At 41.8% G+C, this 25,456-nt stretch overlaps 1 protein-coding gene across 1 annotated transcript; it reads left to right on the forward strand.

The window, feature by feature from the left end:
* Positions 1-2,752: 2,752 nt before the first annotated feature.
* Positions 2,753-24,027, forward strand: PARL (presenilin associated rhomboid like). The gene is made up of 10 exons (XM_077826022.1): positions 2,753-3,030; positions 4,566-4,758; positions 5,781-5,921; positions 8,466-8,514; positions 10,823-10,918; positions 12,200-12,349; positions 12,906-12,976; positions 14,371-14,472; positions 21,285-21,382; positions 23,735-24,027. The coding sequence occupies exons 1-10, from the start codon at positions 2,960-2,962 to the stop codon at positions 23,847-23,849; spliced, it is 1,086 nt and encodes a 361-aa protein (XP_077682148.1). The 5' UTR covers positions 2,753-2,959; the 3' UTR covers positions 23,850-24,027.
* The last annotated feature ends 1,429 nt before the right edge of the window (positions 24,028-25,456 follow it).

Genomic DNA, 25,456 nt, shown 5'->3' on the forward strand with positions numbered 1-25,456 from the left:
TTGGCATAATGTTCTGACAATAAAATCAAGGGAAGAGTCCAATCATCTAGCAGGGGCTGCTCTGCTGACCATATCAAATTAAGAACTACAACTTGATGAAAGGTTTTAGAGTAGCAGCCGTGTTAGTCTGTATTCGCAAAAAGAAAAGGAGTACTTGTGGCACCTTAGCGACTAACCAATTTATTTGAGCATAAGCTTTAGTGAGCTACAGCTCACTTCATAGGATGCATAAAAGTGAAAAGATTTTTCAAGCCTTATAGGAGGGCAAAGAACATTCTTGAGATTAGAAACTTCCTAACCAAAAATTTAAGTGGATTGCAGATATGACAGTAAAGGTTATAAAAGAAAAATATTAAGGCTGGAAAAAAAAGTTAGTGAATTCTGGTAAGACCCTGGAAAGGCTTCCAAATGTTATTGGGGATGGGGAGGGGAGAACCACACCATGAAACAAGAGGAAATATGAGCTGTGCAAGACTCTTCACATTATGAAACTCAATTCTCTTTTATTCTTTTTACCAGATTAGCTGTATTGTTCAACGACAGCGAGGGGAGGTATATAAATGAACAGTACTAGGTATTAAATGAACAGTACTGACTACAATGTTGCTTTCACTTCTAAAAGTATTGCAATAAATGTTTTTACAACAAATATATGGCCTGGAACCTGCTTCTTGCTTAAATCAAGCAAATTCTGAGGATGACCCATGACCACCAGTGCAGATTAGAAAGAGATAAAATACAGATTTAAAACAAAATGCAATATATGAACACACAAAGCAGAATCACACGAAAGCTTAAGGAGAGGCTTAAGGAGGTTGCTTCAGGTCACTGTCTAGTATTCATCTTAGCAGACAAAATCCCCATCCAGTTAAACAAGATGCAAATTCAAAAAAGGAAACAAATCTTAATTCATTCCCCACAATCCTCAAGTGGACTGCTTTCCTGCCCCCATCCCTACATTTGATGGGGATACTGAAAATATTTTTATTTGGCCGGTGACCACTTATGATTCATATGATCAAACCACTAATATACGCAAATGACATTCATCATTACTGTTACTTTGCCTATCACCCTACACTCATGTCTCTGTTTATCCATCTATTGGATTTGTCAGTCCTATATTGTGAGTTCTCTAGGGCCAGGCAGGGACTGTTTTACTTGCCAGTACGCTGCTTTGGTCCCTGATTTGGACCTGAAGGCACTATAAAAGCCATCTCAGACTCTGCCACTTCCCGTTGCAGCCCAGTTCCTTCTCCCCAAACCTAACACCATCACTGAGTCTCTCCTCAGTATTGCTAACATCAAGCAATAAAAAGCTGCAAGTCAGGTCTAAAAAACCATGAGATCGGTTTAAAAAACCATGAGATTTAAAATAAAGTATATTTATTTAATTATAGTTTATGTTCTTTTACTTGAGTCATGTTTTCAAGCTTTTCTCCACAACAGAACTGTCAGAAGCTGCTTTCTGTTTTATTAATGAAAGATGAGCTTGTCACATAATCAGAAGATTTCAGAAGATGGGTTTATACACACACATATACATACATATATAAATAACACAACTACTGTGAGCCCCAGGATAAAAAACTGCAAGAGTATAACAAGTCCCCAGCTCTAGCTTAGCAGAATTTGATTTTTATTTATTTATAATTCTGATGGATATCAATATGTATTTTAAAGATTTTTCTACAAAACTTTTTATCCATTAACATTTTCACAGTGCAGGAAATTATGGGGGAGTCGGACAATAATTATTTAATGACAGCTGTCGAGAGTCAAAGAGTTAAAGCTTTGCCACAAAAACAGACACCATCATCTGTCAACATATACAAGTAAAAAATCCTTAAATCAACCTCTAATATGTTCCCAAATAGCATTTTTCTTCCCCTGTCTGAGCTGTACATTTTGATTGTTACTGATGGAAATATTTTCCCCCAGGGCTTGCACGTGCATTTGGTGAAATCAATGTTTTCCAATATAAATTGATTCCCTCCTAGTCTAGCTATGCCAGCCAGGCTCTCATGCCTTGGGCCTTGCTGCAGGAGCCAAGCCCCATCAGATTTCAAGCCCCACAGGCCTGCAGGGCCGAGAAGAGGATGTAGGAGCTGCCATGGAGCTCCCCCAGGCCCAAGCTCTCCTGCTGCTGGGCTTCTGCCTCCCCCAGCCCTACAGTAGCTGCTACTCTCAGCCCCCAGGGTAGGGTGACCAGATGTCCCAATATTTGGGGCTTTTTCTTATAGAGGCTCCTATTACCCCCCCATCCCCTGTCCCGATTTTTCACACGTGCTATCTGGTCACCCTACCCCAGGGTCAGCACCCCTCAGTAGCAGACCCAGCAGGATCTCCAGCCCTCCCCAGGGGTCCACAAACACCACAGCCCTGCGCGCCTTCTGATGGCCGCCATCTTTAAAACAGCTTTTCACTTAAGCACCAAGGCGGGGGAAGAGGTAACATCAGCCTTCGAAAATGCCCCTCTCAACATGGCGGGCAATGGGGAGCTCTGTGGTCACGTGGTATTGACTTTCTCAACATGGCGGCCCAGGCTGAGCGGACAATACCGGAAATGCCCTTCTCAACATGGCGGAGGTCGAGCTGGGAAAGACAGGCAATGACCCTCTCAACATGGCGGCTACAGTGGGCTGTGGCCTATATCCTTCTCAATATGGCGGCTGTTGTTGACCGGAGTACCAGAAATAACCCTCTCAACATGGCGTCCGGTGAGCAACCGTGCAGTGTCTGCGGCTCGGTGGCTGCCGGCCAGGCCCAGCCCTGTCCCAGCTACGGCGGAGCGTGTGTGCGTGGGGAGGGCTGTCCTCCCCCGCACTGTAGGATGGCCGGGATCCAGCCCTTCCCGGTTCCCTTGTGACGCGCCAGGCGCTGTTCCCGGTTAGATGGCGGCCGAGGCTGCCGGGTGCTCCGGAAGCGCTTGAGGTTTGGGGCGGGCGAGGGTCGGAACATGGCGTGGAGCTGCTGGGCCCGGCTCTGCAGCCGAGAGGCGCTGAGCAGCCGCCGCTCTCGGGGCCACAGGTACGGGGGGGAGCGGCCCGCCCGGGACGGGGTCCCGGCTGAGGCCGGTGCGATGAGCCGGGAGGGGGGTCCGGGTGCTAGGCATAGGGGACGGGGGCGTGCCCTCGGTGGCTGCAGGTGGGGAGGGCCCCGGCGCCTTGCGGGCTGTCCCGGACTCCTCAGGCTCTGCGCAGTCCCCGTGCTGTGTGAGGAGCGCCCCGGCTCCGAGCTGGGGGCTTTCGACTGGCGAGACCCAACCTGGCCTCTGCCCATCTCCCTGTGCCCTGGCGGGGCCCTGCCTCTGCAGCCGGCCGCGAAATGGCCCAGGCTCGGCCGGGGGCGCGTTTCAGAGGAAATGCGGAAAATCTCTTGAAAATCCGTCCAGGGAGTGGAGCCGGGCTGTGTAGAGCCAGTGTTGGGCCTAGGGGTCTCCCAGCCCGCACCTGGCGCCCCTTGGCTAGGACAGGCTCAGACACACCCCCACACCCCGGGGCATTTAACCGAGGGAGAGGACTGTCTGTAACGGTACATACGTCCCCCGGTGGTAGTGCAGTGCTAAGATCGAGCATTAAAATGAGGAAATTCCCACAGTTGAAATTCCTTCAGCATTAACTCAAGCGCACTGCCATCCTGTGGTGTTATTTTAACCATATTACTTGATAACAAGGTAATGCACTAAGGCAGGGGTGGCAACCTGTGGCTCTGGAGCCACATGCGGCTCTTCAGAAGTTAATATGCGGCTCCTTGTATAGGCACTGACTCTGGGGCTGGAGCCACAGGTGCCAACTTTCCCATGTGCCAAGGGGTGCTCACTGCTCAACCCCTGGCTCTGTCACAGGCCCTTCCCCCACTCCACCTCTTCCCGCACCCTTTCCTGAGCCTGCCTGTCCTCACTTCTCTCTCTGCCCCCCTCCCCCCATGCCACGAAAACGTCTGATCAGGAGGTGCTGATCAGTGAGGCTGCCAGTGGGTGGGAGACACTGGGAGTGGGGAGCTGATGGGGGGCTGCTGACATATTACTGTGGCTCTTTGGCAGTGTACATTGTTAAATTCTGGCTCCTTCTCGGGCTCAGGCTGGACACCCCTGCATTAAGGATTACACTTGAAGTAACACAAAATTAACTTGGCCGTTCCAGGGCCTGAAACTTAAGCTGCTTCCCAGCAGCTCCCCAGCCTTGGGAAATGAATGGTCTGAGTTGGTTTCATAACACAGTGAGGAACAGAGTTGAACCATGTTGCCAGCACTTTTAGCTAGTATGCTGATACCATGATTATTGTATTTTCGTATCCTTATGCAAGCTAGACTGGAAAATAAGAGGCTGAAACACACAATAGCTAGTTTCCCCGTTCTGTGAAGGGCAACGTAAATCCTGAAGCAGGGGAATGCAGGTGAAGAACACACCTCTTTACAGTTGTGTAAAGAAGTTAGCTGATCTATCTCCCCCTCCCTACCAAAAAGTTTCTGTAACATCTAGATAATAAGACTGTTTGGGTTTAAATAGCGATAGTTAGTCAACATTGACTTTGTATATGGCACCCATTTCTTCTTTTCCCAGGTTTACTTTATATACACAGCAGAGAAATGGATTCAAAAGAGTGCCACAAAAGACTGAACCTCGAAAACCAGACCAAGAAACTGGCTCCAAACCATACAAAAGTAGTCTGTCTCCTCCAGTACAGGAAACAATCTTTTATACTTCTTCCCCTTCGCTGAAGCATCTTGTGAAGCCATTCTTTTTCACAATTGGGGTAATTGTTTGTGCCATCATGTTACATGTATTAGAAGTAGCTTTGATGCGGAGTTACTTGTGCAGGTGACTGCAATAGAATTTGTGCATGATAAACGAGAGTATTCCATTAAAAATAATGCAATAAAATCACAGAAGCTTATTGCATGAGCCTGTATACCCATCACCATCAAGGTACCTTTTCTTAATTTTTTAAAACCGTTTTCTCAGAACATTTTTTTTTCTATTTTAACTCACTATCTTCAGTGGGTTTGGTGGATTTCTTCCAGGAGCAGTATTACCAAATGGTTACCCCATTAATCTGGGAATTCCTGCTTAAATAGTCCTGTGTTTTTATAATCTGTACAGTGTCTTGCTTGCCAGTCCTAAGGGAGCTGCTATCCCTTTCAAAGGGAGAGAATATTCTTGAATACATTTCCCATACATATACTATTCAACTAGCTTCTTCTTGAGTCCTGAGTGTTGCCAGTACTTCTCCCTCTCCCGAGTAAGGTTAAAAAAAAAATCATCCTGAAGCTAAACAAACTGCTAGCTGTTTTCGTATACTCTACAGCCTTTTTGAATCATCCTTGAAAGTCAGAGTGCCTTTCCTGTTGCATCCCAGTCAGTGTCCCATCCTCTGGTACCTGTTTCCCTTCTCCCTCCAGCCTGAAAGAAAGGGAATGAAGACCTCTCCTAACGAAGTAGAAAGGAGCGGAGGGTTTAGCATACTGACCCTAAATTTTGCAACAAGACTACTGATTTTTGTGGCACAGTATTATCTAATCCTGCCACTAACTGGCAGTTAGGCAGTAGCCTGCAATGTCTGGCAAAATAACCATAAAAAGAAGGCTCTTAGCAATATTGATTGTATTAGACAATATGTAATATATAATTCAGTGAGAACCTCACTTTTTGAATGTTTTTAATAGTATGCATATGTAAGTGCAGTAGGAGCACGTGCTATATTTTTTAACCTAAAATTGTATAAGAGTTTGTCTTCCATATTAGACTTTGGTTTTGAATGCATCTGATGTTACATAGTTTACAGGTTGTGCATTTGGATCAGCTGCTATTTGGCAGTATGAATACCTAAAATCCCGGGTCCAGAACTATTTTGATGAGGCTCGAGCAGATTGGATGGATAAGTTACGACCTCAGAAAAGTGGGGACTTCAGAAAGCAGGTACAGAGAACATAACTATCTTGTGAATTTAAATGTGGTCAGTACAGTGATTATAGGACTATAATAACATGTATTGCATATGAATAGTGTGCTTAGTATTTTACTGAATATGATGCTTGACCTACCTCAGTAATGTAACCCTGGACGACTGCCACATGGTCAACGCTGGATACAACAAAGTAAAAATCAGGCATGTATATTGATGCCTCTCTAGTATTGGTTGAATACAGTAATAGATATTTGTCTTATTTTATAGTGTCAAATTCTTGGCACTTTAACAACTTTTCTAATTAGTGCTGTATGGCAGAAATGACACAGGTTTGCATAATAGGATGGTCTGTTCCCTTTAAGGGTCAGGGTGGGGCTGCCCAGCCCCATTATCAGACCCAGTTGGGAATGGGTCAGCTGATTCCTATATAAAGGACTAGGAGAGCTGCAGGAAGGAATTTGGCTCCCCTGGCTGGCTCTGGAGCAGTGGGGAGAGATGCAAGGGGAAAGGCCACTGGTGCCATCCAAACTGTTTCGATCTGCAGGATAACTGTGTGTGTTACTCTGAGTTTTGTATTTAAAGAATGAAACTGGACCCTGAAGGAAGGGCCTGAACAGACTTTTGGGGTTGGCATTAGTCCTCTCTGGGCTGGGGGAGACAGGCTTGCAGTTTACAGTGTGCTATATGTTAATTCAAAAGGAAGCTGATTCACAATTAGCACAGATGAAAACTAAACATTTGGGAGTGCTATCAAATAGATACAATAGCAGCCTGCTTCTTGCTCCTCTCCCTCCCTCCTCCCCCCCCCCCCCCCCCCCCCAAAAAAAAGGACAGGAGACCAATAGTTCTTGGTATATCTAATATATCTTAAAATGCCACTTGCTTTTTTATCGTGTTAGAAAGCGTAGTATTGCCAACCCTCAGTGTTCAAAAATCATTGGCTTAAAAATCATGAGTTTCTTTTAAAAAGCATAAATATGAGATTCTTGTCTTCTTGGTTTTGAGCCTTTAAGTTTCATGTTTTCAAGCTTTTCTTTTCAATTATAAGGACTAGAAACATTTTTATAAATGAACATTAAAAAAAAATAAATTCCCAAGTAAACACCTGACTCCAGAATTTGTGACTTTAAGACCAAGACCAAATATTGCTCGACTTATGATAAAAGTATCAGTTGGCAACACAATCACTTGCACTTTACTGTAATATTTTCATTTAAAATATAAGAAATGGGTTCTATACATTATGTCCACAGAGAGGTTGGTTCCCTGGCAAGCAGTAGAGCAGATCTGATTCCTAGTCCTGGTCTGTTTCTTCCACTATTAGTAGAGGTGAGTGTCAGGTGCAGAGGCAATGTGCCCTGAGCAGGATGCAGAGGAACCCTCTGTGTCCGTGATGTAAGTTGAATACACTGTAGTACTCCTGTCCAAATGCATGTCTTGTGATCTGTGTTCATATGAATCAGATGTAACATGAAAGCTGCCCCTTAAGAGTATTTAGATATTGTGAAGTAAACAAGTTTAGTACTAAACTATCTGATAGGAAAGGGTTGCTGGATTCTAATTAACTATCTAAAATAGAATAAACAAAACTACCATGTCATTGCTAATACATTTTAAAAAAATCCCCAGCCCTTATCTCCATCTGGTAATACAAGTATCCTTCTAAATTCAGCATCCAGTACTAGTTTGTAAAGGCATGTAGGCTTTTTGTATTACACAAAATCATGTTTGCATAATGGCCATACTGGAGGACATGATGGGGAGAAAATATTGATGTGGGTTTATCCAGATCCTAAGCCAGATAATTAAGGAAATGGGGAGAGATGGAGTGATGACTTGAACAATTAACTGAAATCTTATTTGGTCACTTTTTGTCCAGCCTCTAGAAATAATATATGTAGTACCTCTGAGTGTTTTAAAACTAAGTATAATCAAACCAACAATTTAAAAAATGTATTTAAAAGGGACTATTAGAAGGGGACAGAGGGGAAAAAAGCACATTTAAGAGCTGCCTGTGGTCATAATAAATTTTTCTAGAGGGTTTCTTAGAGATGGAGGGAGGGATGGGCTGAACTGGATACAAGGGGGAGTGACTGTCACATCTTGTGAGCTGCTTCTGTAAAAAATGACCTCTGGCACAAAGGTGGACTCTCAAAGGTGGGTGGTGTGAGACCACAAATACCAGTCAGCAAGAGGCTCAGCCTCGGAGATAAACATAAATATTGTGGGCTAGATCTTCATTGGTATAAACTGATATTGTTCTTTGGAATTCAGTGGAGCTATGCTGTTTAATACCATGTAAGGACTGGATCTTTTTCTGTAACAGGATATTTAACTGAAAGAGGAGATATTAAAAAATATATGAACAGAAAATTAACTTTTCTATAAAAAAACTAACAGAATGAATATTAGAAACGTATATTTACTCAATCCTTCTGTTAAAAAGAACTTGATTTTTATGTATTTATTTAAGTGGAACCTTATGTGATTTTTCAAATAGTTCTGAGATCCTGGCTATTTTGGGAGGTCTGTGAATACTACTTATTCTCTTTCAGGTTAACATGTGGTGGAATAGCCTGAGTGAGGGTCAGCGGACTGTGACAGGTTTGTGTTAGCTTACAAGTATTAGACATTCACAGGAAGAGAATTATGGCAAACAGGTACAGTATGTCACAATAGATGGCTTTCATACCATGCTTATCGATTGTAAGAAACAAAGCAAATCTCTGTACGTACATGCTATTTTCATTCCCCATCTGCCTCTGCTACCCATTCCTTCTCACAGAACATATTTCTTGTACGTTAAATGAAATCTCCATTAACTTGTTTGGAATATTGTGCAGTGTTAGAATCTTCTTTCTACTACGTGTATAGAAGTACAGTAAAAATTGAGCATTAGGGACCCTCAGAAGCAGCATAGTAAAGAATTTCTATAACCTTGCCGGAGCCTACCAGCACAAACTGTGTTGAATAGTAGTTGTCCTTCAAGTTAACAGCTTTCTCGTGAGAGGCAGATTTACTGTGTACTACTGGGTAAAATAGCTATCTTTTCCTTTTTCTGGAAATGTTCTTTGTCATCCAAGGAATATCATGCAATTTTATGCACCATAACCAGAAATAATGGAAACATATTGTAATTTTTCTTGATGTGTTGTAGCATAAACTCACTGCTTCCTGTTAATGTATCACGGCTGCATACACAATATTGCAAACAGGAGGTAGCTATCTTGTTTATCAGATTTTGTTACATAATATATAGGTATTTATATTTAACAGGAATAACCTGGAATCTGCTTAATACAGAATTTTTGAAATCCCATTAATAGACATCTCACAAAGCTATTCAGATTAAAGAGAAAAATAGATGAGAAATAGCTAATTTATGGCATTTAATCTAGAACATGCTCCATGTTATGTATGCTGTATGTAAAAATATTTGAGTACCTGAGCAGATTTCTATTAACCATATTGGAGCCTAAATAACCAGTGTTTCCATTTGTCATAAAATATATATTTATATAGAAAAAGTAAATCTTTAAGGACAAAATATTTAAATTGGTTTCAACCACTTTCTGCCTCATTTTAAAGGATTGCTCAGTAGTCTAAAAATAAATTGCACTTAAGTCTTGAATGTTTAGGGCAATTATAGCCACATTAAAGAATTTCAGCTAAATATAAGGTCCCATCAACTGGTTTTTATACAATATTTTGGATTACTCTTAACATCCAGTTTAAGCTTTTATTATGCCAATATTCTGTCTGGAAAAATGAGGTGGAAAATTAATCATGCATAGTCTCTGTGGTGAGTCTCAATATATGGTTAATATTTATATTTAAGGCCCTACTTGACTTGCAGGATGGTTGTCAAAAAATCGCGGCTGAATTGCGGACAAGTCATGGAAAATTGCAGAAAAGTAATAACGGACCTTATTTGTAGTAATAAAGCCCATTGTTACTGTTCCGCAAATTTCCACTGTCGGCAGCCGCCCAGGGCTCCCATTGTCAAAATTGAATTTCCACAATATTGCAAATTAAATAGGGCCTTGTACATATTACATGTAAATTTAACTGGTGTACATTGAAACGTTTCAAACATACTTATCTGCCATGTTGCATCAGAACAGATTTGGAATTATTTTGCAAAAATTCCTTGTCGAGGTCTTCTATAACTTGGTGTTGTTGACCACATAATGAAATCCTTGGTTAATAAGAAAGCACTGTAGCATAGGATAGGCTCTCTCTTAAAGCTAAAAGCAGCTCGTTTGAGTTCAGCAGGAGTCTTTCAGATAAGTCATGAAAATAAGGAATCTAAGTTTTTACAGGGAAAGACATTATCTTTCCCTCCCCAGTAATGCCAGATTTAGAATATAAACCATTCAGATCTTTAAAAACAGCTTTATGTGCTTTCCAGGGCCAAAGCTATATTTTAATTTGGTTTTAGGTGTCTGCAAATACTTGGAAACCTGCAAGGATGTAAACTTTCATCTGTCTGCTCTCAATCATTTACATTCTTATCTAAATTATAACATGATCAGAATTAAAACTTAGTAAGTAAACAACAGTTTGTAAATTACAAAGACAAATTTGTAGTTAGTTGCAGATTTCTTGGAAGTGACTCACTGGACAGTATACATGTGTGTATTTTGTGCAACTAAAGGAATGCTGGTTTAGATACAAAATGTGACTTCTGTTAAAAGGGTGTTCATTGTGTAAAGATTTCTGAATTCCAGTTCATTTTTCTTAAAATCAGAAAATAAAATTTAAAATTGCCATTTTTATATGGGAGTAGCAAAGAAAAAAACAGATATTGTTTTAAACATGGCCCTGAAATTCTGAAACTTTGCTACCAAGTGCTTTGTTCTTGTATGTTATATTCATACTTTGTCTCTAAATTGGATTTTTTTCTTACTAGGTATCATAGCTGCAAATGTCTTTGTGTTCTGTTTATGGAGAATCCCTTCTATGCAGCGGACAATGATAACTTACTTCACATCTAATCCAGCCTCTAGTAAGTATACTATGTGTGAGTATGTCTGTCCGTCCAATTCAACAGGCGGGTCTTGTAGAGGGGTAAATTATAAATAATATATTTATAGAAACTTATAATTTTTTTTCCCAAAAATATCTTTTGCTAGAGATTATAATGTCAAGGTTTTAAGGTCCAGTATCTTCAAGTGTGCCACGCGGAACAACAAATGGCTTATGTCTTTGCAAAGGGGGATTTCTCTCATAGTGGAATGAAGTCCTAGCTCAGTCCTGATTAGTACTCTTCCTGGTCTTTTGGGAGGAAACAAACCATTTTTATGGTTCTTAAAAAAGCTGTTTAAAGTTGTTCTTGATTTTTAACATTAATATTCCCTGCTGATAGGAATTAGTGGCCTGAGTGCAGGGGAGATGGACACCACCACACATGCAGAATGGTGTGCATTTGCTTATCACTGTATAACAATTGTATACTTGCCAATGAGCATGAGAGGGTTCCTACAAGTCCTTTGCCACAGAGCGGGCCTTTTCTCCACATGAAGGAGAATCTCAGCTTTCATTCGTGGTAAAATAGCCTTGAAAATGTTAACTGTAGGATCTAAAGGCACAAGCAGTTGGGGTCCATTTCCAAAATAGAGACAGGGATGTGGAGGAACATGAGGGAGGAGGCTCTTCTGGTACCTCCCATCCCCTTACTCCTGCTGTAGAAGTGGAAACCAGATGCTTGTGCCTTTAGGTTGGGATTTGGAAAGCCTAAGGGAATTAGACAACTAACTGAATTTCAATGGGAGTTGGACTCCCAGTTGACTTAGGGTCCTCTGAAATTTTCAGACTTTGAACTAGAGATTGGTTTCTATCTATTTACCTTTACCACTGCACTGAATAGGACTAGACATTTTTTAAAATGAAAGCTAAGATTCTCCTTCGTACCTTAACCTAAGCAGTAATAATTGGACACAACCCTCAATGGAAAAAAAGCGGCTTTCCCACTCTCTCTAAAGAATGGTGTGGAAGCTTTTGAAAAATCCATGTAATCTCTCCACAAAGAAATCTTAAATGTACTATTTCACATGGGTGACCGATTTCTTAGAAAATGTTGCATGCTTTAGCAGTCACCACACTGAATCTGATGCTCATTACACTTCTTGCATTTTACACATTTAAAGTTTATGAAATATTTAAGAAGTCTGATAACTATATTTTCTCTTGCTTGTGTTGTAAGTACTTATGCACACAAATGAAAATAAAAATACTAAAATGGCCTGTATTTGTTCTTCATTAACCACTAGTTTTCTTCTTCTTGTAGGAGTCCTTTGCTCTCCCATGCTGCTCTCTACATTTAGTCATTTCTCTTTGTTCCACATGGCTGCAAATATGTATGTGTTGTGGAGTTTTTCTTCAAGTATAGTTTCTCTTTTGGGACGTGAGCAGTTCATAGCAGTGTACCTTTCTGCAGGTAATTTTTCAAAAGATTAATACTTTAAATAAATGTCATGACCATATTTATGCAGGTAGGAAGTGAGAGAAAGATTAATATAGCTGTAGGCACTGATTCTTCATTCCCATAGGCTGTCATACGCCAACCATGGTGCTTATTTTATTTATTTATTTGTATTACCGTAGTATCTAGTAGCCCTAGTCATAGACCAGGACCCCATTGTGAGGCACTGAACAAAAAACAAAAAGATGGTCCCTGCCCCCAAAGAACTGCTGCAGAACAGAGCACTAATCACATTGGAATGTTTCGTTTTAGGCTGTCAAAGTGCAAGCCTTGAATTTAAAGTCATGCTTCATCACTGAACTATTAGTTTTTAACAATGTCTTAGGACATCCTTGAGATGACAACCAAAACTACAACTGTTTCTAGTCTCCATGTCTACCTCCTTGAAAAATTAAGTTAAAAAGTTAGTGTACAAGATACCTCATGCAAACATTTAGGCAATGTTTTGGCGCCTCCTGTACCTCACTTACATTCCTGATATGGTTTCTGACAGTAATTTCACCTTTTTTAGGTGTTATCTCCACATTTGTCAGTTACATCAGTAAAGTAACTACTGGAAGATTTGGACCATCACTTGGAGCTGTGAGTAGCATATGTTTTAAAATCCCCAAATACTATATCTCATAGCATCACTAAAACCAGTTTCAAAGCACTGTATTCCACAGCTTTCTTAGAAATCAGGGATATGTTGGCTTGGGAAGGCAGGCAGGAGTTATCAGCATTGAGAATAGTCAGTCATTCCTGTGCAAGAACTGAGCCATCCTTTCAAGCCCTTGGTACCAGCAGCCCAGAACTAATGCTGCTAAATGCTAATGGGTTGTAAACTAGTGCTTAGCAGCAGGTCTCTTGTCACTGAGCAGATAAATTGTAGAACTGAACTCACTGTTTTATAAAGATTGTTACATGAGACTGTAATGCATAATTATGCTCTAATTATTGAAAATCGTATGCTTTTTGAAGAGGTCACAAGAGATCATACGATCAGGGACAGTAGAAATTAACAAGTAATGCTGGTGAAATGTTTTCCATCAACTTCCTTCCCAAAAATATAGAACTTTTGCTTGAGCACACTCAATTTGTAGAATTTCTGAAGTTGGCAGGAGTGGTATGCTTATTTTCTCTTCTGCTTACATTTTTTCTAAATAAAAATACACAAAGCTTTGGGATGTTTTAAGGCACTCAACCAACTTATAGTAAGGGTAAAGTGAACTTGCTGCTAGATCAAGATTTATGGTTTTATTTGTATCATGTTTTGGTTTTTTTAAAAAAACATTTTGTTTTTCAAATGGAGGAAGGAACTTGTTGGACAACTAGAGCTGCAGTTGATAAGTTGAATTTCAATTAATGCCATATACATATGGTTCACTTATCCTGCAAATCATTTGTATTTGCTATGGAGTAACTTTCTCACTGATCAGGTATTGATATTACCACACAAACTTACATACAGTTTAAGGTCTTGTCCATGCATGGACTTGGAAGATCCAATGGGCTTATGTTGTTAGAGGAGGGGTTTGCTCCAGTTTCCTTGGCCAAAAAAGTTGTCATCTGCTGATGTCCAGCATGCTTTAAACTGAGTGGTTGCTTTCACCTTAGCTACAGTTATATTTCAGCAGTACTAGATTATATTTCTAAAATTCATTGGGATGAAAGGCACTATATTAACATCGGTTATTTATGATCATTACAAATGAAATGGTTTTCAGAAAAGGTTACAACTCGTTTTTTAGAGGTCAGACAATGAGGACATAGGAAGCAATTCTTTCAGCTTTTATACATTCAGATCTCAAAATAAAGCCCTGATTTCTTGATTTATTTCTATACTAAACTTACCATACTGCTTTGTGCTTTGGGCCTTGTCATAGGGCTGCATTGGAAAAGAAAGGCAGCAAGCAAAATAGGTCCACATACTGGAAAAATAAATTTCCCTTGGGTAATATCTCAGCTCATTTTCATGTATTTTAATGTATTTTCAGTCAGGAGCTATAATGACTGTCCTTGCAGCAGTATGTACGAAGATGCCAGAAGCAAAACTAGCCATCATACTTCTTCCAATGTTCACATTTACAGCAGGAAATGTAAGTGCCTTTGAATATCAGATGAAATTATATACTTTAAATATTTTCCTTTCCCTACACTCCAACAGTATCTGAATGTCTCCTTTTAATATGAGTATACAAACAATATCTAATTTTTATTTAAATACATGGTCATGGCTTGAAGTCTTAGGGCCTGATTTGCTGTTGCTCTGAACTTTATGTAGTCATTTACACCAATGCAAAGTGGGCATAAAATGTTGTCATTCTCATTTGGTAGAGTTCTGCACTGACTCTATTCTTGTGTATAATGACTAGACAAGATGCAGAGCAATCAAGGATCTGGCTTGTTTTCAATTGCTTGTCTCTTGGTTGTTTTTTTTTAAATTGTATAGAGCTTAACTTCTAGATTTCTTCCTGGAGGTGTATTTCACACCGAATTCTTAAAGCTGCAGAAAATGGGGGTAGGGAAAGGGAACCCGATGCCTGTGAGAAAGTATAACAAAATTGTGTACGTGCACTGTGGGAACCTGTTGTCATTCAAAGTGTGCCACATAGTGTATGGCTATGTTTGTTAGGGATAAACTGCAGGACCTAGTTACTTATTTCAGGCAACTTTTAAATGAACTGTGTGAAAAATAACTTGGGGGCGAATAAGAAAGAGGAAATCTGCAGAGGCAGATCTGAGAATTTAATTTTCCAGAAAAAATCATTTCTAATCACGTTGCTGTAGATGCTTGTCTCCTGCTTTAGATGCTTCCTGCTGCTGTGTCTAAGAACATAAGTTTTAGGAACAGGAATAAATCCCTGGGGCTTTTGTGGCATATTCTTAATATTCTCATTCTTTGTTTCCTTTCCCCGCTTTTAAAAAATGTATATATTTTAGAAACTCATTCATATATCTTGACTCCTGAGTTAAGATGCATAGTCATCTTTTTTGTATGCTACTGAACACTGTTTTAGTAATGATAGCTTAATTGCTGTATTTAAACCCATTTTAAGACAACTGGGTTTAAAATATGCACTGTAAGGGAATGAGTTTACTGAGATTTCTATCAGTTTTAAATTTCAAAGCATTTTTTAGGCCTTGTCTACACTGGCAAGTTTCTGTGCAGTAAAGCAGCTTTCTCCGTTGTAACTCCCGAGGTGCACACAGTGCCAGGCCACTTAGTGCACAGAAACCGTGCATTTGCAGTGCTGTAAAAAAACCACCCCGACGAGAGGCATGCAGCTTTCTGTGCTGGGGCTATAGCATCGTGGTGCCCGTGTAGACACCCTGGTCGATTACAGCGCAGTGATTGGCGTCCAGGAGGTGTCCCACAATGCCTGTTTTCACTTCTCTGGTCATCGGTTTGAACTCTTCTAGCCTGCCCTCAGATGACAGTTATCCCCACCCCTTAAATTCCTTGGGAATTTTGAAAGTCCCTTTCCTGTTTGCTCGGTGATGCATGCAGTGGTCTCAGCGCATCTTTCCAGGTGACCATGCCTGCTCCATGCACCAGGTGATCCCCCACTTGGAGCAATGCCGAGCTGCTGGACCTCATCAGCATTTGAGGAGAGGATGCTGCACAGTCCCATCTGCGCTCCAGCCATAGGAATTATGATACCTACGGACAGATTTCACAATGCATGACAGAAAGGGGCCATGACTGGGACACACTGCAGTGTATGATCAGAACGAAGGAGCTGTGGAACACCTACCACAAGGCGCGGGAGGCAAACTGCTGCTCCAGTGCTGCGCCCACAAGCTGCCGGTTCTATAAAGAGCTGGACACAATACTCAGGGGTGACCCCACCTCCACTGCAAAGGCCGCTGTGGATACTTTGGTGGCTCACATGCCAGTTGGAGTGGACCAAGACAGGAGGAGGAAATCTTGAACGAGGATGTGGAGGGGAAGAGGGGCCCAAAGGCAGAGGACACCTTGGAGGTCAGAGATGCATGCAGCCAGGAGCTCTTCTCTACCCTGGAGGAGGCTAGCCAGTCACAGCTGTTGGAGCTTGGTGAAGTGCAAACAGGAAAGGAGGCCCCTGGTAAGTGGCTTTGATTTTGGGAATCGCTGAAGAGAAGATGTTGGGGGCAGGAGGGTTGCAGAAAGCAGGGTTACGTCTGTACGATGCACATACCACCACATGCCTAGTCTGAGCGGTGGAACAGGCTGTTGATTGACTCCCTCGCATCACAGGAATCTGCCTCAAAGATCTCCACAAAACTCTCCTGGAGATACTGGGCAATCCACTACCGCATTTGGCAGAGCTGCTTTGTTTCTTGCCCCATTAAGGGTAAATTTCCCGTGCCAATCTGCCGTCATGTGGGGAAGGGGGGGACAGGACAGGACCGGACCATTGCTGCACACAGGCGAGCCGCAGTCTTGGAGAAGACGCTCCCTTGATTCCCAGCTCACCCTCAGCAGCAAGATATCTTCCATAATGAACACAGCCTGTGGAAAATGTGGGGACAGGAATGATAACGCTCCCCCCTTACAATGCTGGCTCTCCCCAAGAGCCACGTGCCCAGTGTACAGTATGGTCCTGGAACACTGATTTCCCCTGCCCCTGTGGTTACTCACCATTTTGGGGGTCTTGTGGCTTGTGTGCTTGCCAGGGGTCAGCCATTATTGATAGGTATGTGAATAGCAGCTGTGTTTTAAATCATTGAATTGGTGGTCTGTCGCAAACAATACTGATTCTGTAAAATGTTGCATTTTGGCTTCACAGATATGACTTTGGGAGCCCAGCCTCCCTCTCTAGTTCTTTCTAATTCTGCACAGCCGTTCAGCTGGAGATAATAAAGAGGACTTTCTGTATGATGTCATGATGCACTCTGCGGCTGAAAAACAAGATTTGAAGGAGTGGCGGGATGGCAAGAAGAGAGACCTAAAGGAGAACGCGGCATGCCAGAACAAAGCCACGGAGTGGCTCTTAAACGTTATGGAGCGCCAAGCAGACATGCTCCAGGTGCTACTAGCACTGCAAACCAAGCAGCTCCTCACTCGCCCTCCCCAGCAGCCGCTGTCACAAAACTCTTTCCCATGCGCCCCACCGCCCGCTCTTATCAACTTCCTAGCTCCAGTCTGTACACACTACATTCCACTCCTCCCCCATCACAGTCCAGCATTACGGACTCCCAGTATCCACTGCACTCAACACCCATCCCTCTGCAGTTTGGCCCTGCTGAAGTACAGCACCCACTGCACTGTACTCCAAAGGAGAAGGTTGGAAATGATACCTGGACATACACAAATCTTTTAACCGTTCCAGGACCCACCTCCTCCTGGGACCCTCCCTTCCCCCATCCCCTTCAGTGCTGATGTGGGGGGAGGGGGAGTTGTCTCTTTCTCTCCTCCGGTTGTTGTTTTTTAATAAAAGAATTGTTTTGGTTTGAAAGCAAACAGTCCTGCAAAGCAACAGGCAATTTTCTTAAACCTTCAGGGTGCATTGTCTGCACCAATCACAATCACCTCCTAGCATTACAAGCACTGCACTCTAGAGCATAATAACAAATATTAGTGGCTTTCAGCTTCAAATTGTTGCCTCAGGGCATCCCTAATCTTTATGGCCCGTGCTGTGCCTCCCTAATAGCCCTGGTCTCTGGCTGTTCACATTCAGCCTCCAGGCACTAAGCCTCAGTAGTCCAGCCCTGAGTGAAGCTTTCACCCTTCCCTTCACAAATATTATGGAGCATACAGCATGCGACTATAAGCATAGGAATATTGTCATCGGCCAGGTCCAGCTTCCCATATAGGCAGCGCCAGAGGGCCTTTAAATGGCCAAAAGCACAGCAGTTATTCTGCACTTGCTCAGTCTGTTGTTAGAACTGCTCCTTGCTGCTGTCAAGGTGCCCCGTGTATGGCTTCATAAACCATGGCATTAAGGGGTAGGTAGGGTCTCCCAGGATCACAATGGGCATTTCAACTTCCCCTACGGTGATCTTCTGCTTGCAGCTTCCTGAACAGGCCAGCATTCCGAAAGATGGGTGCGTCATGCACCTTTCTGGACCAGCCTGCTTTAATGTCCGTGAAATGCTCACAGTGATCCACAAGTGCCTGGAAAACCAAAGAGAAATACCCCTTCTGATTAACGTGCTAGGTGGTCTGGTGCCAGAATTGGAATATGCATGCCAGTTATCGCCCCTCCACAGTTAGGGAAGCCCATGTGTGCAAAGCCAGCCACAATGTCACGCATGTTGCCCAGAGTCACGGTCTTTTGGAGCAGGATGCGATTAATGGCCCTGCACGCTTCCATCAACACAAATCCAACGGTCGACTTTCCCACTCCGAACTGGTTAGCGACCGAACGGTAGCAGTCTGAAGTAGCCAGCTTCCACAGTGCAATCGCCATGCGCTTCTCCAAAGGTAGGGCAGCTCTCATTCTTGTGTCCTTGCACTGCAGGGCTGGGGAAAGCTCATCACACAGTCCCATGAATGTGGCTTTCCTCATCTGAAAGTTTTTCAGCCACTGCTCGTCATCCCAGATGTGTATGATGATGTGATCCCACCACTCAGTGCTTGTTTCCCGAGCCCAAAAGCGGCATTCCACTGTGGTCAGCACCTCTGTGAATGCCACAAGCAATCTCGTGTCATAGCTACTACACGTGGCGAGATCAATCTCGAATTGCTCTTGCCTTTGTTGTTTGAGGAATAACTCCGCTGCCACTCATGATGTGTTAGTGAGAGCAAGCAGCGTATTGGTCAACAGTGCAGGATCCATTCCTGCAGCCCAAAGAAGCAGAGCAGAGTGCACAGTACAAAACTGTAGAAAGATGGCACCAAATGTGGACGGAAGCACAGGGATTGCTGGGATGTGAAGTAATGCATCATGGGGCTTTGGGACAGGACCCAGGATGCCCCACGACCCCCTCCATCTTCCCATAACTCTTAGCGGCAGAAGAGGAAGAGGTGCTCTGTGAGAGAGCTGCCCAGAGTGCACCGCTCTGAATACCGCTGCAAGTGTGAACATGGTATTGCGCAGGCAGCTGATAGTGTGAACACACAACAGCGGTTTCCCTTTAGCGCTCTCTGAGTGGCACTGTAACTGCCGGCCCTGTAACTCCACCAGTGTAGACACACCTCTAATCTAACCTTCAAGTCTTTCTTTAAACTTAAGTCTTGGAACTTTTGTTCTTACTGTGGGTTTTTTATGCAGATCTGTGTTGTAGTTTGCATCAACGCTTCAATTATCTCTTTCCTGAAACAGGTTTTAAAAAACATTTAGCTGCACCCTGAGACACTAATGCCACTAGTTTATTTAATGAGGTTTTCTAACCTCCTACCTAGGGCACATCTTCACTGGAAACGTTAAAGCGCTGCCACGGCAACGCTTTAATGTGGCTTGTGTAGTTGTGGCATAGCGCTGGGAGAGAGCTCTCCCAGCGCTCTAAAAAAACCACCTCCACGAGGGGAGTAGCTCCCAGCGCTGGTGCACGGTCTACACTGGCACTTTACAGCGCTGAAACTTGCCGCGCTCAGGGGGGTGTTTTTTCACTCGAACTCTAAAACAGTGTAACCGTATCTGAGTTATTTCACTGAAAACCTCAGATTAGTTTAATCTCCTACACTGCCTCCATCAACAAGTTTATCATTTAGTTACATTTTCAAACTTAATGTACACCTAAAACTTAATTAATTCATGCTTTAGAGTTTAAAAAAACTATTAAAAAAAGTAGCTCCTTCATGAAACTTAATTATCCTTTGTCTGCAGCGTTGTACCCATGTTGCTCCCAAGATATTAGAGAGACCAGGTGAGTAAGGTAATGCCTCTTATTGGACCAACTTCTGCTGGTGAAAGAGACAAGCTTACACAGAGTTGAAGAGCAGCTCTGTATAGCTTGAAAGCTTGTCTTTCACCAACAGATATTAGTCCAATAAAATATCACCTCACCCACTGTTTCTTTAATTACACTGTGGCCACAAAAAAAACCCCCAAAAACCCTTTAACCATAATAGTCCAAATGTGAGAATGTAATTCTGACTCTCAGAATTGAAGGCAATTAGTTTATTGCTGAGTACATATAATTAGGTACTAATTATTCTAGTTAATACTGTGGTAAATATGCAAACTGTTTCTCCATGTTACTGCTAGTGTATAACCCAAGAAACATGCACACTTGTATAAGTCTTAGGGCTTATAGTTAGTAAATTGCATCCACTAAAGGGTGACATACTGTTATCAGTACTTCTGCTTATACAGTAATAACCATTCTAGAATACCCTGTTCTTCTACTCTTAAATAGGTCTGATATTTCATCCAGCATCGGTACTAGTAGTAAATACTCAGTGGGTGAGAGGTTGAGGATGCTGTCCCACACCTTCCATCTAGTAGAGGCAGAGGCAACATGGTTGGAGGGGGCAGTATTTGGGAGCACAGACACAAATCTAGGCTGTTACTGCATAGAATGATTATGGCTTATATAGAACTGACCTGTGAATGAAATATTTGCCACACTTCCTTGATTGGTGTGATCTGTATGTAATGTTCCTTTTTACCAGTGATTTACCTCCTCTTCTGGCTTGACGTTGCAATAGAGCTGATATGTTTTTAAAATGTAATAAATGCACATTTTAGGTTTGTAGAATATTTTAATTAAATTATATTTACTGCCACATTCTTAGCCTCCTTTATTCTGTGGCTTCTGGTAGAAGTAGACTTCATGTATATTGTCTGGTGAGAAAACAGCAGAGCTAGAGTCTGCTCCTGTCTCAAGAGAAATCTTTATTTACGTAGTAAGTATTGTTGCATGTCATAGAGAATGTTCTGTTATTTAAATGTTTGCTTAATGGTAAATATGACACATTCCTACTGCTGGATATTAGAGACTGCTGCAGATTCTGCTCACACAATGCTTTGTTCATTTATAGGCTTTAAAAGCCATTATTGCAATGGACACCGCAGGACTTGTTTTGGGTTGGAAATTTTTTGACCATGCAGCACATCTTGGGGGAGCTCTATTTGGAATGTAAGTTTTTGTTATCTATTAACTTTATTGATTGTGTGCAAACAATTCTGTATTAGAAAAAGAGAAAATATTTAAAACCTTCTGGTGCATTAGTTTAATGGAGGACACACTGGACTAATGAAAACATCTTTTCAACTGCACAGCTCAGTAAAACTTCCCATGTCTCAATGTATCTCTTCTTATCAGTTTGGGTGGGCTAGTGAGCAAGATCTGCTAGGTCAAATTCCATTGAAAAGCTAGTAATTTTGTTTGTTTGGTTGCATTGTCTCCCTGTGTGAAGCCTTCAAAGATTATCGCTAATTGGGTTGAAGCACTAGAAAATGTGGGAAACAATTCGGCATTGTGAGGTGTTGAACTAATTACCTAATCTGTCTCTCTGTTCTTTGCTCTGATAGAGCTCTGGTCTTGTCTAACTCCAGAGTTCCCAACCTTTTTCTTTCTGAGCCCCTCCCCAGGCTCTCGCTCCCCACCCCCCCCAAAATAATATGCTGTAAAAACTGCTCAGATGCTCAGGCTTCAGCTTCAGCCCTGGGCAGGGGAGCTCGGGGCTTAAGTTTCTGCCCTGGGCCCCAGTCAGTCTAATGCCAGCCCTGCATGGCAGACCCTCTGAAACTGGCTTGCGGACACCCCGTTGAGAACCACTGGTCTAACTTACACCCTTAACAGTAAGAACCTTATTACACTTAAAATAAAACCCTACTTGATACTTAGTATAGCTGTATAAGAGCATGAAGAACTCAATGCAAATGGCAAAAGTTTGCCCAGCAGTTTTACAACTAGCTCATCAAAACATCTAAAAAATCCTGCTGAAACTTATAAATTATCCCTCTCAGCCCCTTCCACATGCCTCTTAGCTGACAGCACTGTAATCAGAATGATTGTTCTTTTTATCTAAAAATGGCCAGTTAGAAATTCATATAATCTAAAAGAATCAGTGAATGCTTTCATCTTGCCCTGCAAATTTAGTTTCTTTCTCTTTGCTGTTTGTTGGACTCCTTAACACTAGCAAATTCTGAGCTACCGCATTCTCCTCACTACCTCTTCTCTTAAATCACTAACTAAAGCATTTGGTGTTAGCATATCATTTTGATTTGTCTATATCAGTGTTCATTATAATACAGCTTCTACACACACCATTGACAGATCTCTGATATTACACACAGGAGAGAGAAAATTAAGGCAACTGGGGTAAAAGTGGTCTCAAAAGCACATGTGCACTGACCGATTCCCATTCTCCTTTGCTGTCCCTCCGTCACACAGACCCACTCATTAGACTTGTAAATAATCAGTCCAGTCACTTCATCATTGAAGACCTAGGTTTGTATTCTAATTAGGTCACAGGTGAAATGAGTATTGTGTTATGTGCATAATCCCTTGTAGAAAATTGTCCATTCCACATAGCTTGGTGTGACCGGCAGTCTGTTCAGCAGAAGTTGAGGGCTGGTACAAAAGTGCTATTGCAAGTCAGGACTGAGATGCATTAGTAAAGAACTGTGGGGAGAACATTCTGCCTGGGTTCATCTAGCACTGTCAGTCTCTCCCTTACATGGTCCCTAACTTCACCATAATCTTCTGCTAATGCATGGTGCTGATGTTCATTTAAATGTCTGTGTGTTATGCCAGAAAAATTACTTCCAATGGATTACTTCTGCAACCATCCAGTTAGAGGAGGCAGTTTGCTTCAAATGAAGTGACTCTATTCTAGATTTTTTTTTCTGAGCTCATTTGCATATCAGGAAATGCCTCTACGGCAATATAGTTGGAATGCATTGACATAAGCAATATATACTATACTCTAATATTCTTTTAAGTGGAGTAGTACTTGGTGCAATTTTTTTGGCTACAGGAGATAGAAATTTGAGGTGCTAACTACTGTTCAACTACATACAGGTGGAAGTACAGAACTGTGTAAAAACAGCAGAGAGTCCTGTGGCACCTTAGACTAACAGACTTATTGGAGCATGAGCTTTCGTGGATGAATACCCACTTCGTCGGATGCATTGTATTCACCCACGAAAGCTCGTGCTCCAATTCGTCTGTTAGTTTATAAGGTGCCACAGGACTCTTTGCTGCTTTTACAAATCCAGACTAACATGGCTACCCCTCTGATGCAGAACTGTGTAAGTTATTAGGAGTAAATGGAACCAGAAAGCTTACCTAAAGTTGTTGTTGGTGTTTTCTTCCAAAAGCTTATCAAACTTACTTACCCTATTAATTTCTATTACTGCTTCTTCTGGGTTATCCCATCTATTATGCTGTTTAACAGATATTGCAGTTATCATTGTTCTATCTCTTTCTTAACTTTAGCTTTGCGTGATCTAATTTCAGTTGAAATTTTGTTTTTGTTTTCAGGTGGTATGTAACTTATGGCCATGAACTCATATGGAAGAACAGAGAACCACTGGTGAAGGCTTGGCATGAAATGAGGTCTAAGAACCGAGGAAAAGGAGGTGGAGGATCTCACTGATTCTAATTTTATCGCCTGCTTATGCAGAAAATGGTGTGCTACTTGAAGACATGGAAGTGAATTGGTTCTGGAATTTTTTTTGCAACTCCACAGAACACCACTTAGGATGTGTAATTTCTAATGTAAACTACCCTTGCAAATAAATGCAGTTCAGCAGAGAATGAACTGATAAAGTTTATATCTGATTGGTTTATGAAGTAAAGGTGTGCATCATATTTTTAAAAACTATTTGACAAGAAGAAACATTTTTACTTAAGTGGCTGGAAGCTGAAACCAGGCACATTCAAACAAGAAATTAAGCACAACTTTTGTTAACAGTGTTGGTGATTAACCATTGAAATAAACTACCAAGGGAAGGTGGAGCCACACTCTCTTGATATCTTCAGATCAAGGCTGGATGCCTTTTCGGGAGATAAGCTTTAGCAAAATAAGGTATTAGACTCAGTACAGGCATATGTGGGTGAAATTTAATGGCCTGTAATATAAAGGAGGTCAGACTAGATGATCTAATGGTCCCTTCTTGCCGTAAATTCTATGAATCTATGAAAAATACTGGCCTTCATTTAAATGTTAGTTGTACAGTAGCACTGACGCCTAGCCAAACTACATTAATAATGTTAAGAGTCTGGCTCATGCTCTGATGGCAGGCTCTTATTCAATGTATTCTAGCTTTCAGTTCTTTCTACTTCCTAGACATTATCAAACAATGCATTTAGAATTTGTCACTGGAGAATTTTTTTTGTCCTGTGAATGTAATTAGAACAATGGCCTGTTTCATGTTAGTTTGGATATTTTTGCCACGAGTTCTCACTGGAGACATGCCACCTTCAGCATTTCTCTCCCAGTGAACTGCATTCATTTTAAAAAAAAAAAAAAAACTTTCCTGTCCTATAGTTTCATTTAGCATTATTTTGAGGATTCTAAAATAGTAGCGTATGGCTCTGAGCTCGCCCATGGATGGAGAAGATGAGAACATGAAGCTGCAGCAGAAACTTCTGTGCTGTTTTTCTCATCACAGGCACTCATTGATAACTGGATGAATTTGAGATTGATCTGGGGTTTGACTCAAGAATCAAAATGGCTCCTAGTATGTAAATACTGTGCAGCACTAAACTGGTGGTCTGTGGGGGGAAGGGGGGGGTTTGTTTTGCAAACGACTAATGTGGGCCCCAATCCTGCAATCCTAGCCATGCCAGGTGCACTCGTGCCAGCAGCCCTAATTGCAATGGAGCACAGAGGTCTGTCTGGGAGAAGTAATTTGCAGGATCAAGGCCCTAATAAACCAGTTACCTATCTTTACTAGATGGGTTACACTGGAATGAAAATGTCTTTTGTGACTATAATAAGCATAAATAAAACGTACACATTTTTACTTTGTAATGAGGCATTGTAGAAAATACATGTAATGTCTACTTTTCCTGTTGGTGAACTAAAGATGGTGCTAAATAGCACCAAACATAATAAAAGGTGGAGCACAAAACTGATGTCAACTCCTTACCAACATATGCTGCTAACACCCAGTTACAGTCTTTCGTGCTTAATGTTATAAAACACAGGTTGTTTATATAGTGATGAAAAATACACCCGTGACTAATTTGAGGATTAAA

The sequence above is a fragment of the Eretmochelys imbricata genome, chromosome 9, assembly GCF_965152235.1.
Source record: "Eretmochelys imbricata isolate rEreImb1 chromosome 9, rEreImb1.hap1, whole genome shotgun sequence".
Taxonomy (NCBI): Eukaryota; Metazoa; Chordata; order Testudines; family Cheloniidae; genus Eretmochelys; species Eretmochelys imbricata.

Bases quoted from the DNA above. Each gene is read 5' to 3' on its own strand.
- PARL (XM_077826022.1), top strand. From the start codon at position 2,960: ATGGCGTGGAGCTGCTGGGCCCGGCTCTGCAGCCGAGAGGCGCTGAGC. The intron at 8,515-10,822 runs GTTTGTGTTAGC...TTTTCTTACTAG, and splicing joins GGGTCAGCGGACTGTGACAG to GTATCATAGCTGCAAATGTC. The intron at 21,383-23,734 runs GTAAGTTTTTGT...TTTTGTTTTCAG, and splicing joins GGGGGAGCTCTATTTGGAAT to GTGGTATGTAACTTATGGCC.